The sequence below is a fragment of the Rhipicephalus microplus genome, chromosome 4, assembly GCF_043290135.1.
Source record: "Rhipicephalus microplus isolate Deutch F79 chromosome 4, USDA_Rmic, whole genome shotgun sequence".
In the NCBI taxonomy this organism is placed as follows: Eukaryota; Metazoa; Arthropoda; class Arachnida; order Ixodida; family Ixodidae; genus Rhipicephalus; species Rhipicephalus microplus.
In genome coordinates this window covers 105728822-105749262 of record NC_134703.1, presented here as the reverse complement: position 1 = coordinate 105749262, position 20441 = coordinate 105728822, and the positions used below count along the sequence as shown (strand labels likewise).

General features: G+C 45.2%; 1 protein-coding gene and 2 non-coding genes across 3 annotated transcripts; 1 reads left to right on the top strand and 2 right to left on the bottom strand.

Moving 5' to 3' along the window:
- Nucleotides 1-384: 384 nt before the first annotated feature.
- On the bottom strand, nt 385-18289 carry LOC142814558 (E3 ubiquitin-protein ligase MARCHF3-like). Its single transcript, XM_075893436.1, has 2 exons — nt 17913-18289; nt 385-1295 (listed from the first exon to the last, which is right to left on the bottom strand). The coding sequence occupies exons 1-2, from the start codon at nt 18183-18185 to the stop codon at nt 813-815; spliced, it is 756 nt and encodes a 251-aa protein (XP_075749551.1). The 5' UTR covers nt 18186-18289; the 3' UTR covers nt 385-812.
- Nucleotides 14126-14197, top strand: TRNAD-GUC (transfer RNA aspartic acid (anticodon GUC)). Its single transcript has one exon. It is a non-coding gene; the product is annotated as a tRNA-Asp (tRNA).
- On the bottom strand, nt 14489-14560 carry TRNAD-GUC (transfer RNA aspartic acid (anticodon GUC)). Its single transcript has one exon. It is a non-coding gene; the product is annotated as a tRNA-Asp (tRNA).
- Nucleotides 18290-20441: the final 2152 nt, after the last annotated feature.

Sequence of the window (20441 nt, the reverse complement as noted above, 5' to 3'; positions counted from 1 at the left end):
AAAAAAGACTAACCCGATAAAACCTGTTGTTGGGCTACTAGTTGGTTATTCGTCGCATTGAAAGAATTTAGTGCAACCTTGGCTCTCACTAACACTCACACAAACGCTGACACATCCACCCGAGTAACACTCACTCGGGTGTATTACTCGGGTGGATGTCAGTGTTTGTCTGAGTGTTTTCGAGAGTCGAAGTTGCTCTATATTCTCTCAATATGGAGACTAACCCGAATAGTTGATTTGCAAGAAGCGATAATTCCCACGCCATAAATTTACGAGGGAGACCTGCGAACAATTCACTGGATTCTCAGAATGTGTACTTAAGGAACCAATGCTATTTTCATTGTCATATATTGGCACATGCATAAGCAATGCGGAAGAGGCGGCTTCGCCAATTTCTTCGCTTTAATACATCGATGACAATTTCGCATCGAGCGCCTCCCGTCGTGCCGCTTGATTTGGTGGTGTTCTTGTCTTCGTCGTTTTCGTATCACGTGACACACCATACGGAAACTTACTTTCTGGTCCCAGGGATATCTCGCATTGCGCTGTAATTGATTGTTGAAGCGCGAGGAACCTATTCGGGCATACGTCGTCGTCAAAGAACCGATAGACGCAATACAGTTCACGGCCAATTTTGGTCAGACCTTCCGACCTGCCGAGTTTCATACAAGGCGTGCGGAAGCGACGGGGGTCACCCATTCGACTTGGTGTGGCCCGCGTGGACGTATTGAGGCTGGTTTAGCCGGCTGGTCTATGGAATGCCATCAACGTCACGTCTCTCGCCAAGACCACCACCACCACGTCGCGCTTTTTCACACGACCGGGTGGTCAGTGGCCGTCGAATCTTGTCGCGGCGCCGCCGGAGTAGTCGTCGTGCTGGCGGCGGCGATCGTCCCGTTGGCCGTCGTGCTATTTAATGGCCCCGAGGGCGGATCGGAAGGCGGCGGCGGGCTTTCTGCTGTCTCCGGCGTGGCGGCGCTCTCGCCCGGCAGCACCAGGCGCACGCCCCAGTTGTTCTGGCGCCACTGGACGAGTGCCTGGTGGTGGTGGCGCACCATGAGGTAGATGTCGGCCACGCAAATGAGTCCCGCCAGCACGACGATGACGCAGATGAGGACGCAGCCGAGCACCGACGATATGCCGCTGATCATCTCGATGGCCGACAGCCAGGCGGACACGAGCAGCATGACGGCGCCAAACAGGGACAGGGACATGTCGACCAGGATGTACCAGCGGTTCGCCCGGCTGCTCGGGTCGCGTAGCCAGTCCCAGATGCTCTTCGGAGTGCGCTCCACCTGCGCGGTTGTGTAGTACGTACACGTGAGTGGTCATCTATATAGGTGACTCATACATCCGGAGATGGCCCGTTAAAGTGTCCCCTACCCACCCCGATTTTAAGGATGGACCCACCACGGTGGTCTATTTGCTGTGAAGCTTGACGGTTCCCTCGAAGGTCACGGGATTGAATCGTGTCTGCGGCGGCTGCATTTACATGGAGGTGAACTGCCAAAGACCCGTCTACTATAAACATAGGGCACGCTAAAAAACACCGGAGGGTTGAAATTTCCGGATCACACCACGACAGCGTCCCCGATAATCATGTCTTAATTTTTCGATGTGAAACCCCAACTATTACTTTCCGGAAAGACGAACATCCCTTTTTGGTCGCTAGAAATAAACCAAAAGCTGAGATAAGCATCGTACGTCAGCTTCTAATTTTTTTGTTTTAACAACGCAAAATTGATGTTGTTTACGTGAGAGTATCCTAATGGTTTTGTACATGATAATGTTTCATTTACAAACATATGTTGTTTCAGTCTGTGTATTGTCGATGTTTTCACAGTGTTTGTCAACTATCCGCAGTACACTTTCACGTCTCTTCTTTCGTAAGTTTGAGTCGAGCACTTGTTATATTCGAAATAATTGGCTTCTTCACAAAAGCCATAACACGGACAACACCATCCGCATCGCGTAATCCTTTTTCCATTTAGGAGAGTAGTATGAAGCCGTCCCTGAGAAAGGAATGCTGACATGAGTATGTCTGGAATAAACGGAGAAGAATAAAGTACTACTTAGTACTGTACAATGTGAGGGCCCTAAGCCGTCCTTAATTAACGTGCCTTATGGGTAAACATATGCGCAACTGTTTAGGAAAACTTGGCACCATTTTGTTCTGTGAAAGTGGATGGCCAGTGGAGCTGACAGGCCTACTACTGCTTCTGTTTTCATCAGCATTGTTCACAAGCGCGCTCCTCCTCGTGCGTTCTCGCCGTGGTCAGTCTACCCACGCTTGCCACGCACGACCGTACGAAGACTCAAGTGACGCAGCGAAAGATGAACGAAAGGCGTACCGATGCACGCACACGTAACGTCACATGGTCGACCGGCTGATCCCGGAGGCGCGTATACTGCGTAGCCTGCAGGATCAGCCGGCCAACAATATCGGTTGAAGATATCATCGTGCCACATGATGACAATGTCATTACGTGACATGGCCACTCACTGTGAGGAGGTCCCGTGGTGTTTTATTTTTCAGCACGAAGGTGTTTTCTGCCGGGATCTACCACGGCTCAACTGACCTGCTTCCCTCACGGAAGTGACGTTCAAAAAGATATACTCAGAAATGGTAGAGAAAAAAAAAATGGCAGATCCCACGTACAGTTGGAATCAATGATATGCAAAGCACGAATGAGGAAGGTTTATATGTCACTTTTAAATCTGCACAATGTTACAACGCAGATGTAAATTATGCCGTACATGACTTCCATGCCCTGATTATGTTTGCGCCTGGCATTTGTGTTCGTCGTTCATTAACGTCTCGTAATACCAAGGGTGGTTTATATGAAGCTAGCGAAACGACCACAAGCGCGCTATGAGCGTTATGCAGTCATGTTTTACATCACACGCATGTCATAATTATCATGTTTGGACGTGTCATTTACCTTCGGCGTCAATTCACGTCACGCAATACCAAGTTTGGTATAAGCTAGCGAAACGACCACGGCCGCGATATGAGCTTAGCACGTAGTCATGTTTTACATGACACGTTTCTTGATGGGAATCGCTTTTCGCACTGCTCGTGTGAAGTAACCGCTTAGAGCCACAATCGCTATTTTAATAGGGGGAACTATTCAACGCACCGTCGAGGAGATATAGAAGGACTGTCTAGTACCACGGAAGTTGCTGAGTCTGCTCAAACTTCTAGCCCACGACACATGAGCGCGTGAATTATCGGCTATACCTCATCGCAATCTCAGCTGAGCTAACTGAGCCTGTGTAGCAACGACAGAGTTCGTTGGCGTTAACTGCGGGAATTCCCGTAGAACATGTTTAGGCATAACCACAGTTATAGCTGCCCATGTGGCATGAGTATTACAGCGCTACGTGTACTCTCTACACTGCTCCACTGGTGTAAATCCTGGGGTGGGGGAGGTCAAATGGGTCCTGACTCCGCCCTTTCCCTACCTGTGTTCAAGCTAGGGGGGAGGGGGGGGGGTCGCCCTTCACCAGTGTTCACCCTTGAGATATATCTCTCAAACAGCAGCTCTGAAACCTTTCTAAAGTTTACAAATGTGAAAACTGCTCCTCTGAAAGGGGGCTGTATAGAACACCTCTTTTCTGGAATGCTACTGGTCACTTCTGACCTGCCATAGGGTGCCGGGTCTCATTATCTAAAGTAAATAAGATATCCTCGATCATCTACAACTACGCATGTTAATGTTGATAATGTGGTGAAATCCCTTCAAAATGAAATATGAATCCGATTGCTCCATTGTGGCTGGTTCATGGTAACTAAAGGGGGCGCGAAAGGCAGTATGCACCAGAAAAGAGGACGCAGGAAGAAACGCTACTAGCAACGTTTCTTGTGGCATGTACTTTTCGCGCCCCCTTCAGTTACCATGCATCTATTTAGTGCTCTGGAAGACTGACGACCAACAAAACACATATTTACAGAACCAAATTGGTTCTGTAACCTCAGGACGACGTGTCCGCTGTCATGACTTTTCTGCATTTACGCCCAAGTGTCCCTTCACTGTGGAAGAAGACTGTTCTTTGCCCTGCCACCCTCGCTCGCCTTTGGTTCAGTGAAAAAATGAAAAGGAAGTGATGACATGCACCTAAAAATGGCCTGCCTGCTTTTTGTCTCTGGAGGCATTTGGTTTGGCCTGGTCGGTATACCGATCCACACTTTTGTAAGCGCGAAAGGCACGTACGAAAGACGAGCGAAGGACACAGGACAAGCGCTTGTCTTGTGTCCTTCGCTCGTCTTTCGTACGTGCTTTTCGCGCTTACAAAAGTTTTGTCTCTGGCTTTCTAGGAGCAAAGATATGGTAGGTAAACAGTCCCTGATACGCATCATTAGTGTCCCCTGAACGGCGTTATCGTCTAAAAGCTGCATGGACAGAACCCGTAACCCTTAAAAACAATGATGGTAAAGGTCGGACTATGTCAATATTTGGGGCATTTGGGGCAGACTGATCACCCAACATCTTAGGTGATTTGGAGGAGGGAAGCGCTCCCTCCGACACAGCCCTCGTCCATGTTCATACGGCTGTCCCTGTAAGCTCTCTTACACCCCCCCCCCCCACACACACACGCACCTCACCCCCTTCCATTCATTGAGTGCGAAAAAGAAAACAAGATCTGCAAAGAGTGGAAAAATAAAAAAAATGGCAGATCCCACGTATAGTGGGAATGAATGATATGCGAAGCAGGAATGAGGAAGGTTGATATGTCGCTTTAAAATCGGCACAGCGTTACGAGGCGGAGGCAAATTATGCCGTAGATGGCTTTCATGTCATGATTATCATGTTTGGACGTGTCATCTACCTTCGTCGTCCATTCACGTCCCGTAATGCCAAATTTGGTATATGTGAATCTAGCGAAATGATGACGAGCGCTTTATAAACGGCCCAATGAACTATACATAACGTTGACGCGCGCCCACGCTGACCGTAGCGACGCTTAGACAGCACGTCTGACGCCAGGCACGACCGGCGCGACCAGCGTCCGTCGGCGTGGTCCGACGGCAACCGGCGCGAAATGCGACATGCTGCATTTCGCGCCGATGGCGTTATCCAAACAGCACCGCGTCTGCCTCCGTGACAAAGGGACGCCACGCCGGGCGCGCTCAAACGCGCATGCGTCAAAGCAACGCAACGCGGCGCGCGCCTGCATATCGGCGCCTGGCGTGGCATCGCCGGCGTGGCTCGACGAAATGAACGCCGCGCGCACGTGCGCCGGGTCACGCCGAAGTGTGTCGGTGCCTAAAGTGTGGCATTTAGTCATGTTCTTACATGACACGCATCTCATGACTATCGTGTTTGTACCAGTCACATAGCTTCGTCATCTAATTCACACGACGTAATGCCAAATTCATCATATGTGAAGCGAGCGAAACGGCCGCGAGCGCATTATGAGTGTGGCATGTATTCATGTTGTTACATGACGCGCATGTCATGATTATCATGTTTGGACGTGGCATTTACCTATGGCATCCATTCGCGTCACTTAATACCCAATTTTTTGCATATAAAACTAGCGAAACGGCCGCGAGCGCATCATGAGCGTAGCATGTAGTTACGTTCTTAAATGACACACACCTGATGATTATCATTATTGCACCAGTCACAAGTCTTCGTCGTCCATCCACGTCCCGTAATACCAAATGTGGTATAAGTAAAGCTGTCGAAATGGCCACGAGCGCATCATAAGCGTGGCATGTGGTCATGTCGTTACATGACATGTATCTCAAGATTATCATGTTTCCACCAGTCACATATCTTCGTCATCTATTCACTTTTTCTTAATACCAAGTTTGGTATATGCGAAGCTAGCGAAACGGCCGCGAGCGCATCATCAATGTGGCATGTAATCAGGTTGTTACATGACACGCATGTCATGATTTTCATGTTAGGGTCTGTCGCTTGTGTTTTCCATGCAGTTATGTCATACCATGCCCATTTTGCAACATGCCATGTGAACGAAACCACCGCAAGAGCAGCAAGATCATGAAATGTGAATGATGACATTCATTACAATCATGTCATGATTTTCATGTTATAACTAGTCAATCATGCTCGTCATACAGTCATGTTATGGCATACCAAGTTTGGTGCGAATACCATCATCCAAACGGCCAGGAGAGCTAAAAGTCGTAAGCAGATAGATAGATAGATAGATAGATAGATAGATAGATAGATAGATAGATAGATAGATAGATAGATAGATACGCTCAAAGTCGGTCCGAAGTTCGCTAAGAAATGCTTCGCATTTAAAAAAAAAGTACATAATTTTCACTGGTATAGCGCACCACGACAAGGACACACACAAAGGAGAGATGCACACACACACAGCGCTATGTGTGTGTGCATCTTTTTTTTGTGTGTGTCCTTGTCATGGTGCGCTATACCAGTGAAAATGATGAATCTCAACCAACTAGCCCGGCAACGTGCCTTATTAAAGAAAGTAACTGCGAGACACCTCTCACAATGACCTGCCTTTCATCCTCCCTCTTTGTGGGAAAAGGTGGGAATGAGTAGTTCTTGAAACCAGACCCCTAGCTAGGAGTTTTTTTCTGATGGGGGGAACCTAAGGCACTCTCCCGCACCTTGGCTACGGGCCTCCTTCGAACGCGGCGTGAATGGTCCTCGGCAGCCATTATCGTCGAAAACTTGCATGGTCATAAACCTGCATATTAAATACTGGCGGGACTATAGGGCTTAGTTAAGGTGGAGGGCAAACTTAGCACACCCCTCTTAGGCGCTTACATGGAAGCAACCTCATCCGCCCCCCCCCCCCTCCCATATGCGCTCCCGCCTGTGCTATGTTACCTCGGCCCCGTTCAAATAGGGGGCAGTTTCAGCTGCTGTTTTTTTTTTCTCGTTCTTGTAGCTGTTAAAGAGTACCACTAGCGAAAAAAGATATGTCGTTATCAATTTAGGCGAGAAAAAGAAAAGCAAGCATCATTACTCGCGTTGAAATTGAACTCATAGGACACGAACAGTTTTATGGATCTCTCAACGTACAAAAGAAGTTTAAAAAGGAAGAAAACAAAAAAAATGATAGAGTGACCGAAAAAATGAGGCTGTGAAGAGGTATATATGTACTTCTAGTTAACCAAGCAACGAAAAGTAGCAAGTGGTTTTTTTTTAAAGACACTTTGTTATTTTTTTAGGAAGAGAACACATACGCTGTGTTTTGATGAAGCATCTGTCATTTACAACACGGCCTTTACCTCTCTACCTTTCCTTGGGTGTGCCTTCTTGGGCGTTGAGAAGGTCCCAAGAAGCAATACGCGTTGTCGTCAGTCTTTCGAAAAAACGAGGGGTCATAAAATAGCATAAGTAAGAAAAAAAACACCATACTGTAGCCAAGAATGTCCGGCATGGTCCCTTAATCGCTCGAGGATTACCCACAAGCCATTAGCCACGAGGACGTTGTACCTTGAGGCTATTGTTCTTTCTGACGAGGAGAGTCGGTGGGGCATTGTTTCTATCCGAAATGGTCGCTTCTTCATGCGACCATCAGTTGGGACTACTCTGTTTTTCTCACTCCCTCACTTGCCCCTGATTTCAGCCTACTGTGATTTCTTGCAAACCTGGCCGCCGCACATGCTTCTTTTTTTGTAATGGCTTTCCAGGTTATTATAATTCTTGCGAACGTGGAGCACGACTATCGTTATGCACACGCACAGAAACACGTACACGCACGCACATTCCCGTAGGTGCACACAAGCGCATGCAAGCGCGCGCGCACACACACAAGCACATGCAAGCACACACACACACACACACACACACACACACACACACACACACACACACACACACACACACACACACACACATGCAATGCACGAAGACACACACACACACACACAAACATACAATGCAGGAAGATACACACACATACACACACATAAACACACACAAACTTGCAACGTAGGAAGGCACACACACACCGCAAGTAGAATCATGCACGCACGCACGTCATCGCGTGAAACAGCGCAAGTCGCTAACACTGGGCGCCACGATGGTGACGCGCTGCTGTGATTCGGGGACACAATTTACGAGACGAACAGTGAAAGACGCAAAGTATAAGCTTCGTCGTACGCGGTTATGAACCTTGTCTCTCGTTCGCCCTCTCCTCCAAGAAAGGAGGATCACAATTTAAATAGACGGGGCACTCCACCATTTGTACGTGTCCCTATTGTTGAATGCTCGTACGCTCTTTAAATCTTACCCGGAAATTATTATCTGCGCGTGTCGCGTAGGTTGATAAGGAGTACGAAGGGAACGAGAGGTCATTCAGCTGGGAGTTCGCCTCTGACTGCACCGGGCCGGTGTAATTCTTTGAGCAATTACTCCACAAACTGAATGGAGGTGGTACTCCTCCGTCATCCCCCGTACACTCAACTTCAGTGTCACCGGCACGGAGTGCTTGATGCGTACACTAGTAGTGCACGAGCAATATGTCAAGCCCCGGGCCGGAATTCGTAAGCGCTTTCTTTCACTAGAAGTATTTCAATGGGTAATCGCTCTTTTAAATGGGAAGCATTTCCTAGCGAACTTCGGTGACTTTGACCGTATCTGTCTATCTAGCCGCCTAGGACTTTTGGCTCTCCCGCCCGTTTCTGTAATGGGTTCTATACCGAAATCGGTGTGGCATAACATGACTGTATGACGAGCATAGATGACTAGTCATAACACGAAAATCATGATATGTATGTCATGAATGTCATGATTTACATGTCATGGTCTTGCTGCTCTGGCGGTGGTTTCGTTCACATGACATATTGCAGAACTGGTATAGTATAACATGACTGCATGGCGAATATAAGTGAAAGACCTTAACGTGGAAATCATGACATACATGCCATGGATGTAAGTGATGACTGCTACGCGACGCTCATGGTGCGCTCGCGGTCGTTTCACTAGCTTCACATGTGAGTATACCAAATGTGGTATTACGCGACATAAATGAATGACGAAAGTATATGACTGATGCAAACATGATAATCACGACATGTGTGTCATGTAAGATCATGCCTATATACCACGCTTATGATGCGCTCGCAGCCGTTTCGCTAGCTTCATATATACCAAATTTGGTGTTACGTGACTTGAATGGATGACGAAGGTATATGACTGGTGGAAACATGACAATGATGATATGCGTCTCATGTAATACATGACTACATGCTACGCTCAAAGTGCACTCGCCGCCGTTTCGCTAGGTTCACATATACAAAATTTGATATTACATAACGTGAATGGATGACGAACACAAATGCCAGGCGCGAACATAGTAACATTGACATGGAAGTCATGTACGGCATAATTTACGTCCGCCTCGTGACGTTGTGCTGATTTTAAAGTGACATATCGGCCTTCCTCATTCCTGCTTCGCATATCATCGATTCCCACTGTACTGTACATGCCATTTTTTTACTGCTGCATCCCAATCAGCCAGCACCCGTTCCTTATAAAAAAAAAATAGTTCAGAAACTGAACTGCCAATGCACACATTGATGACACGTAGTCAAGGATCAGTTGCCTTTTTTATCGGCTCTTTATTTCTTGTCGCGCCTACTGACCTGCGTCACGTTTGGAATAAAAAGTGTTGCTGTCACGTTGAACTTGCTGCAATGCATATACGCGGTCAAGCCAAAAAGCGGGACGATAAGTGGCATGAGAACCACTAATTTATCGCATAAATTAGTATATAATTGAATTAGTGTTTGTGAAAATTAACAACAAGCGATGCTTTTGGAGAAAATAAAAGTACGTCACCCATAAACTTAAGAATGTATCGTTGTATAGCGTCTCTCATAATCATATGGTGGTTTTCGGGACGTTAAACCCCACATATCATCTATCGTTGTATATGTAAAGCTGGAAGGTATTCCCGCAAGTGAAACAGTTGATGATATAGCTGTCTTTATCATTGTTGAGTGTGAGCTAAGTGCATGTACTTAACACTTTCGTGTTTTTGTGTGCTCTTAAGAGCGAGTAAGTACCCTGACAGTCGGCACCTGTAGAAATGGATCTTGTAAGTGGAAGCCCAATCGGCATCGTACGCACTGATAAGGGTTAACGTCTCAGAGGTGACCAAAGATCTGTGCAATACGCACAAGACGCACATACGAGGCCTCATATCCCAAGAGATGCCGTTTTAATTTTCGTTCTGTTGTTGTGAACGAACTCTAGAGCAAGCAACCTAATACGTTGTTGTGAAATTCACCGTGATCATACAAGAATGACCTTCCTGTTCTATACATACAAGCAGAGCCATTCCATGCTTATTTTGAGTGACTTCGATACAACTGAAAGTAGACGTCGGATTCTCTTGGATTCTGTGCGCATTATGATTTCGCAGCCGAGATATTTCTTTCTCGGTACGCAAGTGCGAAGATCGTTCGTATTGACAGCGGAGCTGTGCAAGCCGGCCGGCCGTAAAAAGCTCGCGCCGAAAACGGCGGGTTAGATTAGATTAGATTTGTGGGGTTTAACGTCCCAAAACCACCATATGATTATGAGAGACGCCGTAGTGGAGGGCTCCGGAAATTTTGACCACCTGGGGTTCTTTAACGTGCACCCAAATCTGAGTACACGGGCCTACAACGTTTCCGCCTCCATCGGAAATGCAGCCGCCGCAGCCGGGATTTGAACCGAAAACGGCGGGTGGGTATGCGCTACAGGAATAGGGCTGGCCACATGACCGAGTAGATTAGGTGCGAGCGTCTAACGAAAAATCAGCCCGACGTAGTGGAGCAGAAACACGTGCAAGAGAGACAAAGTGTTAGAAATAAATTAATATAGACAGAATTAAAGGAAACGGAGACATAAAAAGATAGACAGAGATAGACATAGAAAGATGAAGAAAGAAGAGATACGAAAAAAAGGTAGAAAAGAGACGGAGCAAAACCAAAAGACAAAAAAAAAAGAAATAAATAGAAAGAAAGAAAGAAAGTAAGAAAGAAAGAGAAGGACACATACAAAAACACAGAAAGACAGATTGACAAACAAAGCAAGAAAGACAGAGAAAGGAAGAAAGTAATAAAGACGTGAGGAGAGCGAGAAATAAAGTGAAGAAAGAGAAATAAAGACAGAAATAGCGAGAAAGAGAGAAAGAAGTAAAAAGCAACAAGTATGAAAGAACACATATAAGAAGCATAGAGAAAGACAAAGAATAAATAAATAAATAGAGAGAAAGAATAATAAAGGTCAACCCATTAGGCTCTTCCTTCAGGCGCAGCATCGCTTGTGCCAAGCTGCCTAACTTTCTCGCCCTAACGGTCAGGCCAATGACGCCATTATAGTTACCTCCACCACCGTAATCTTTACACACGTGAAACAACGAAAATTGTCTTGTTTTGCGGTCGGGTGCGACGACATCCACATTAAACATTCAGTGAGAGGGAGAGGAAATCGTTGGGTTCAGCCTGTGCCGCGTTTTGAAATGACCCGTTTAGCGCACGGACCCTTAACGAGAATTTGACCGGCGCTTCCGGGAGTCACCGCGAAAGACCGAGCCGGTGACTGCACATTCCAGTCACAGTGCCAGGAGGAACTTTAACTCACGCAACACTTCCGCGACACTTCCGCAACTAAACGACCAACGAAAGAAAAAGAAAAAGGAAAGTTTTACAGATAGCTTCCATCAGCGTATAGCGTATAACCTCCTGACCGATCATCGGAGCGAACTGCAGCACTGCACATGGAATAGGTCTACAACACGAGAGGGGGCATGTATACTTTGTCGTCGTCGTTTGGAGTTCGTGACCGACGCTCCGGGTAGTAAAGGGAAAGCCGGGTCACGCCGGAAGCCCAACGACTTCTCCTACGTATACGGGCATCTGACGACGGACGTCACGCAACACGGCGCTGCTATGCATCGAGCTCTCGAGTGGCACTGGCGCCCTCCGCGGACGATAAAATTACTCGCTGCTGGGATAATCACGCTGCACGACAAAAACAAACAACACTGAAGTCACGCTGTGACCCTGGGGGTCAAGTATATACGATCGCAGGCCTCAGACAACACGCGTTCTTGCGGACCAGGTAGCCAGCAGATGAAATTATACGCGAGGGCCCCTCGGCGCTCCCAATGTGGTACATGCGAGCGTCAGTCGAGTCTTTTTTTTTTTTTCAGCCTGACAGGATACATAGACAGGAAGTGTTCAAAGAAAACGCACCATAATAAATTACAGCAGTGATACAGATCGAAGTATACAGTTATTAATTGTCCAACTTATATATATATATATATATATATATATATATATATATATATATATATATATATATATATATATATATATATATAAGTACCACTCCCTTTTTCTGCACCAAATTTGGTCTCCATATTAAGCAAAGGACTTATGTAAGGTCTCTGAGAATCAATACAATTACCCCATTTTTACTGCCATGTGCACATATGCCTCCAAGAATTTAGTTAAAACGTTTTATGTTTGCATTTTTATGGCAGTATAGCACTATGTAACTAATTGAGCAATAAATAATTACCTCACAAAAGGTATATTTTGGGGCTAAAATATCTTTAGACCCCTGAAGTTGCTAAACTTCGTAAGAAAAAAACCACGAATATCACAAAATTGTCAATTTTGTTTACACTGAGATGCAGTTTGCACGACGTTCAACTAAAGACCACCTTTATGCCTCAATCGAGAGCAAATGAACAATCATTCTTGTATGGCAAGTTTTATTACTACACTTTTCGTTTTAAAGAAGAAAATACGGTTTGAAGTTTCCCATTGACGGCTATCTTCCTATTTGCTCAAACGACAGCTCCCGCCTTGAAGCACTCTTTAGCCATCAATGGGAAATTTCATAAAATATTTTCTTCCTTAAAACAAAAATTGGAATGATGAAACTTGCCATTTGAGCACAAATGTTCATTTGATTTCGATTTAAGTATAATGGTGATTGATTTTAGTAGGACCACAACATGGTGCAAATTGCATCTCTATGTGGACAAAAACGATAATGATTATTCGTAATTTTTTTTCTCGTAAAGTTTCAAGAACTTCAGGGGTCTAAAAATATTTTTCACTCCCAAAATAATTTGTGTGAAATAGATATTCATTACTCAAATATTCATACAGAGTGCAATATTGCCATAAAAAATGCAAACTATGGTAGAAACAATGCGCAAGTACTACTCACCCTAAAACACCTTGCATAAGCACCTATATTCAATATGTAAACCAAATTTGGTACAGAAAGAAGGAGCGGTACTTTTCAAAGAATGTTTTTTTTTTTTCAAAAACAACATCCAGACAATATTTTGGGAAGTTCGGAAGGCACCTACGTGGCCAAAAAATGTTTTCTCTGCGAAATATTCTAGCAACTCACTGTTTTCAATGAGGCAAATCAGCATGATAATTTTCGAATACATTCGAGATGGTTGCCAAAATGGCCAAGACGTTTGGCATGGAATGACTCTCATGCGAGTCATAACATTGCTCCGCAATGAGTCGTTTACTTAGCACAGAATATGCAAAGATAGTGCCGGTAGCAAGTATAGATTCTCTCTCTCGACGGCTTGTCATCAGATTTAGGGAGGTGTTGTGACGTCACTCGCGTGGCCTATATGCGTGCTCTAAAGCTACTGTTGGCTGAATATGGGCCAAGAGATAGCATGCGTACATATACTGTCCAGAGTATCATTGGAGGATGCGTTATTTATGTTCTGTACTTTTTATGTTGAGGCTGCCGGTATGCACCTCGAGGATAAAGACGTTCTACCAATACCTCGTGTTCTGCTACAACAGTCGTCATCAGACTAAGGGGGGCAATCGCGAACAATCGCGAGCCGACATAGGTGTGCTGGTCTTCCGCTTAACGATCTAAAGGAGGAGGAGGAGGAGGAGAAGGGGGGGGGGGTAGGGGCTTCAATGAGCCCCCGTCCTTGTTCTCTCAGACGAGGCACCCTATCTATGCACGCCTACGTAGGCCGGCCCAGCATAGAGTGACCGCGAACACTCGGTAGCGTTCACTCATAAGCAAAAGTTTTGGTCATCAATTAATTTGACAACACTTGTATCAAGACACAATGGTTGAGCCGTCGGAGTTCATTTTTAAATCAAATTGCGCGTGTTTCCTCGTTAGTATAGTGGTCAGTATCCCCGCCTGTCACGCGGGAGACCGGGGTTCGATTCCCCGACGAGGAGTATTTTTTTTTAATTGTGCTCGTTTCAACAAGCGACATTATTTTTGTACATATTTTTTCCAGTTTCTAAACGAATACATGACCTACAAAACATGGCCTTTAGTATATTGCAACAACAATATTTGTGAGCATAGCTCGCACTTGACATGAAAACAGCATCGGGTACGACTATTTGTGATGGTGGTCTGTCACCGCCTATTTCATTGAAATGAAAGGACACGGTAAACATTATTGCTTTGATTTAAACTGTTATCAAAATTCAACTAAAACGGTGCTTTAAGATAAAAAAAAACTCCCCGTCGGGGAATCGAACCCCGGTCTCCCGCGTGACAGGCGGGGATACTAACCACTATACTAACGAGGAGCGCTGCGAGTGAATGCATTGTAAAGCATCAACAGAAATTTTCAATCCGACTCAATGTGCACATATTATTAGGACATGTTTTTAAAGTTAACTCGATTTACGCATACCGTTCAGAAAACTTCTCAATCTAACTCAATGTGTGAATACCATTCAGTCAATTCCTCAACCCAATTTCTGATGAATACCATTCAGACAGGTCCTAAATCCAACTCGAATGTGCAGTGGCGCTTCCTTGACTACATTGTCACCCCGTGCTGTTTCGCACTCCGCATACATCACTACTAATACATGTCACACGAAATGGTACAGGCGCAAAAAGAACTATACAGAGAGAAAATGACAATTAGAGGTATTGTCTATGAAACTAAGAACCGAACGAACTCCCTTCAAACAAATAGCAACCTGTTCCTTGAGTTATAATTGGCGGGTAGCATTCGCTTTCGCATAAACTTGCATTCAGCCCTTCAACATGCGACCAAATACATCACAGTACGTTTAGAACAAGTAATGGTTTGAGAACGCACCTTCATTGTGATCCAGCACAAACACAACTGAGGCTCCACGCGGCTGTGCCGCCATCTTGCGATGGCTAAAGAAATCTAGTGCGTCTTCATTCAACGCGCAATTTTCAAAGCCGGTGTTAGTTGGTGTCATTTCGTCGTTACATGCTTCCAATAACCATACCTTAAGCACCAGTGAAGCCAGTTTTAGGTTTATGGCTACACGAGAGGGTTCCTGAAATAATCAAAAAATTGGTAACCTTGTTGCAAATGTCTTTCGACTTTTTAAACCATCCTAATGGCTACACGAGAGGGTTCCTGAAACAATCAAAAAAATTGGTAACCTCGTTGCAAATGTCTTTCGACTTTTTAAACCATCCTACCCACCGAAAGCTGTTTCCAGTGACCGGCCCATAATATTCGGGCCGCATTTTGCAGTTAGTTGCTTCAATTAGCACTCTTTTTTTCGTCCTAGACTAGCATGCTATCGTCATTTAAAGATGAGATACTTGGTCCAAAACATGTGATAAATATAAAAAGTGGACATTGCAAGATAAAGCCTCGATCGATGACTGCGGGGCCAATTCTGCATCTTTCCGAATCTTCTGCATTTTTCTGAAAATCGTTGATCCCCGTGAACTACATAGGCGAGCTGATAGTCCCCCCCTCCCCTCTACACAGCCAAATCATATACGGGGGGTGCATGTCTCCCCAATGCCTTCAATAAGCCGGACCAGCACTGTCATTGTTTAATAAAACAATGCATCGGTTTATCTCGGAACCCTGTGCTCTAAGGAACATAATATAGTTACTTTCACCTACATAGGTTCGTAATTAGAGAAAAAAATCAGCTTGTATTTTTTAATTTTGCGCCAAAATCTCCGATAGTGACGTCGGGGACTTCAAAGTGTTTCATTTATTTTTTCCCTATTCTGGCCACACCAGCGTAATAAAATTTCATAAAACTTGTTATGTGGTATTTATGGTACCATTAGAAGTCGACACAGTTCATTTTTGCCGATAAGGAACTACCTATGACTTAGTAGATGCCGTCACAATCTATGAAGCTCAGGTCACTGGTGTGCGAGCTTCAATATGGCGTCGCCAAGCGCATTTTCTTTTTGAGTGTTTTCTTCGCCCCCCAAACGTTTTCCGCAGCAAGTGTAAAGGAGTAATTTGTTAATACAAGAAAGAAATGTTTTTCTGCTTGGTGTCTCATTAAAGTGGATGGTTATGGCCGTGCAGAATTTTCGACAATGATGGCGGACGAGGTACCCCCTATGACGCATTCCAGGAACTGTATACTTCCAAACTATACCCCTGGATAGCTGCAGGACCAAAGGTAGGCCGCTGCGAGAAGCACAACGTCATTTCACTCTGATTGTTACACCCTTTGCGAAGCCTGTCTTGATTGCTCGACCAACGAATGATCGCTTGGTAGGAGGGGGCATGGGAAGGTTGCCGTGAAACTTGGCCCCCCATCTTGGGGAATTAACCTTGGGTACAGGAATGGTACGCTTCATACTCAAGTTGGGTGAATAAAAAACTTTCCATGCACATTTTTAGAACCTAACAAAGGCACATTGTCAGTTGCCAAAAGCACGTTTGCCGCACACTGATTACGCCACGCCACTTTTTGTTGCATCGTGTCAACTAAACAGCCGCGAGAGCATGAAAACAATGTCGTGCAAGTCATTACGGCAATGAATTTGCATGACATGATCGTCGAGTAACGACCGGAGCAATACCAGATCATAGTGTTGTTCATCATACACTCTTGCAAATATCAAGGTTAATGAAACGGCCGCAAGAGCACGAAAAGCAGATCGCGCTAATCATAACGTACATGACATGCGTGGCGTACCTCACACACTCGTTATTATACTCCTGTTTTTATGGGAGAAGTTCCTCATGTTCTAGGGCAATCTCTCGTCCCTCCGGCGTACCCAGTAGCGTCTCTCTTATCATACAATAGAATAGAATATTATACAAACAAACAAACAAACAAACAAACAAACAGACAGACAGACAGACAGACAGACAGACAGACAGACAGACAGACAGACAGACAGACAGACAGACAGACTCACGGACGGAAGGATGGACTGATGGACAGACACTTCACTCCACTCATCATCGTTTACTCCATGGAAATGCCGTGAATATTTCGACATGTCAAGTTAATGAAATGGCCGTGATAGCACAAAGTAGATAGATAGATAGATAGATATATAGATAGATAGATAGATAGATAGATAGATAGATAGATAGATAGATAGATAGATAGATAGATAGATAGATAGATAGATAGACTTTAAAATGCCTGAAGTTCCACATCTGGCATGAGCCTCCAGAGCGGGTTCGCCTCCTCGGAATTAAATATTTTTCTACGCAGAAGCAATAAGCTGCAGGGGTTCATTAACACACTCAGGTTATGCATATCTATGTTGAATGGCCGACAGCCTTCAGGATAACCAGCCAACTCAGGGCGTCTTATACGCACTACTACATAATCTTTCCGGTTATTACGCGGCAATTTAAAAAGCCTGCGTGTTCCCGACACACACTCCCCTCTTATATAAACACCCCTCCACCCAACTCCGGAAAATGTTCTGCGGACATCTTCGCAGATATAGATGTTTTTGAACGTCACTCGAGCCGTTGTCACAGTATTCATCAGTTTGCGCGCTTCTATAGTTTAGGAACTTCGTGGTGCGGTGCACGCGCTGCGCATGGTAACTAACTATACGGCGCGGAGGGGAGGGATGATGGAAGGAATGGGTCCGTCAGCGCGGTCACCGATGCCGAGTCGCATCACAGCTCATCGCCATCTGCGCACGGGGACGCGTTACCTTGAAATGGTACGAGCAGATGTTACACTCGTCCGTGTTGCGTCGCGAGAGCCACTCCTCGAGGCACTCCTTGTGGACGAGCCCGATGCTGCCCTTGCAGTTGCACGGCGACAGCAGGCGGCCCGCGCGAGTGCCGCGGAAGCATATGCGGCACATGGGCGACTCGCCCATGCTGGACGTCTCGTCCGCGTTGTCCGAGCCGTCTTGCGCATTGCCTCCACCGCTGCCCGATCGCGACGAGGCCTCTTCGGGTCGCCCCTCCGACGACGCCATGGCCGCGCCCGTGCCCCTTAGCGCCCGCTTGGTCGCATCCCTGGGACAGTCCGACCCTGGCCCTGCCGAGGGCTGAACGCTGCTGCCGCCACTATGTCCTCATCTTTCTCATCTTCCTTGAGTGATGCGCATCATTGCGATTCCTTACCAATTCAACCAGCTCATCAGCTACCCTTATAGTGGGTTGAACCACAGAGCACCTGCAGGAGCTACCGACCAACAACAAACACCCTGCCATGATTGCTACATCCTGTGCGCCTGTAAAGAGACAAAAAGAAATTGACTTTTCGTGAGACCACGGAGACTGGACTAATTTTTAACAGGTAGAACCTTAGGACCTTGGGCATCTGCCTCAGTTGCGCAGAAAGCAACTAAAGCACTGCTACATTACCTAAAGTCAACGAACCTGAGTGACCGCCTTAGACTGTGTGTGCTCCCCGAGTGTGCTCGTGATTGTGTGTACCTTCTCATCTTTCTCCCCTTTATCCCTTCCACAGTGCAGGGTAGCAAACCGGATGTGCGTCTGGTTAACCTTCCTGCCTTTCCTTGCATCTTTATCTCTCGCTCTCTCTCTCTTAACAGGTAGAAAGTTTTCTTGGTTTTCGGAGTGATGTTTGATGGAGTACAAAGAAAACAGGTACAAACAGTATCCGAAGGGCAGTGCTGTCACCCGCATTCTATAATATTCTACTGAGCGCGATTCCATGCCATGAACATACGTGGATAATATAGCATTCTGTTCATCGGTTAATGACATTCACGCACTCTATCAAAGCATGTGAATGTATTTATCTGTACTAGAAGGCTGGCCTACTGGTATCATTCTCTGTATAAACACGAATAAGTGCGTATTGTTAGTATTTCTGTTGGAAGACTCAGTGCGTATATTTCGTTAACCCAAGCTTGACGTCGTCCCGCAAGCAGGCAATATGTAAAATATTCGGAAATGATATATGAAAGCACTGTCTTATGGTATAACATGGAATGAGGAACAGAAATTCAGGGATGTGTAGAGCCACATTATTATTAAATGCAAAGCATTTCTTAGCGAACTTCTGCGACCTTGAGCGTATCTATCTATCTATCTATCTATCTATCTATCTATCTATCTATCTATCTATCTATCTATCTATCTATCTATCTATCTATCTATCTATCTATCTATCTATCTATCTATCTATCTATCTATCTATCTATCTATCTATCTATCTATCTATCTATCTATCTATCTATCTATCTATCTATCTATCTATCTATCTATCTATCTATCTATCTATCTATCTATCTATCTATCTATCTATCTATCTATCTATCTATCTATCTATCTATCTATCTATCTATCTATCTATCTATCTATCTATCTATCTATCTATCTATCTATCTATCTATCTATCTATCTATCTATCTATCTATCTATCTATCTATCTATCTATCTATCTATCTATCTATCTATCTATCTATCTATCTATCTATCTATCTATCTATCTATCTATCTATCTATCTATCTATCTATCTATCTATCTATCTATCTATCTGTACGCTTACGTTTGGGTGCTCTCTTGGCCACTTCATTTACTTGGCGTGAACCAAAATTAGCATGAGAGGGTAAGATGGTTTGACGAATACGACGCGGTTGTCAAGACATGAACAATGTCACAATCCTGTCACATACGTCGTCAAACACTTCCCGCCAAACAGTGGCACATACCCATGGGCGTGTATGTGCCGGTGGTATCCGGGTATGTGCCACAAATGATTGACACTTAGTATCTGCTCAGGAACGACGAGAACACACATGGGCAATTTTAACGCGCGAGTGTTAAGAAATACCCGACATCGTTAGCGTCGACCCGACGAGTCCCAGCTGGAATCTAACCCAAGCATTCCGGGTGCAAATGAATCATTTTACCATAGAGTTACGCCAGGTCTTTTCAAATAGACGCGAATCTTCGTGAAATGTTAATAGTGATTTCAGTGCTGCTTAACCAGTTTTATAAGCATTACATATGTACTATTTTGATACAGCCGTCACGTCCAGTTAACGTCAGATGTGGTTCGTTGCCATGCACTTAAGTTGATTTATGTAGGACTGTCCAGGGCAAGCATCTTTGCGAGCATCCGCGCTTCATATCAGCTGCTGGTGTTGCTATTACGCATGTGCCAGTTGGCATCGTTGCGCAAGTTCAATCAACTGGTTATATAAACATCTGCAACTCTTCAACATATGTCTCTGTGTGTTACATTTGAGCATCAATT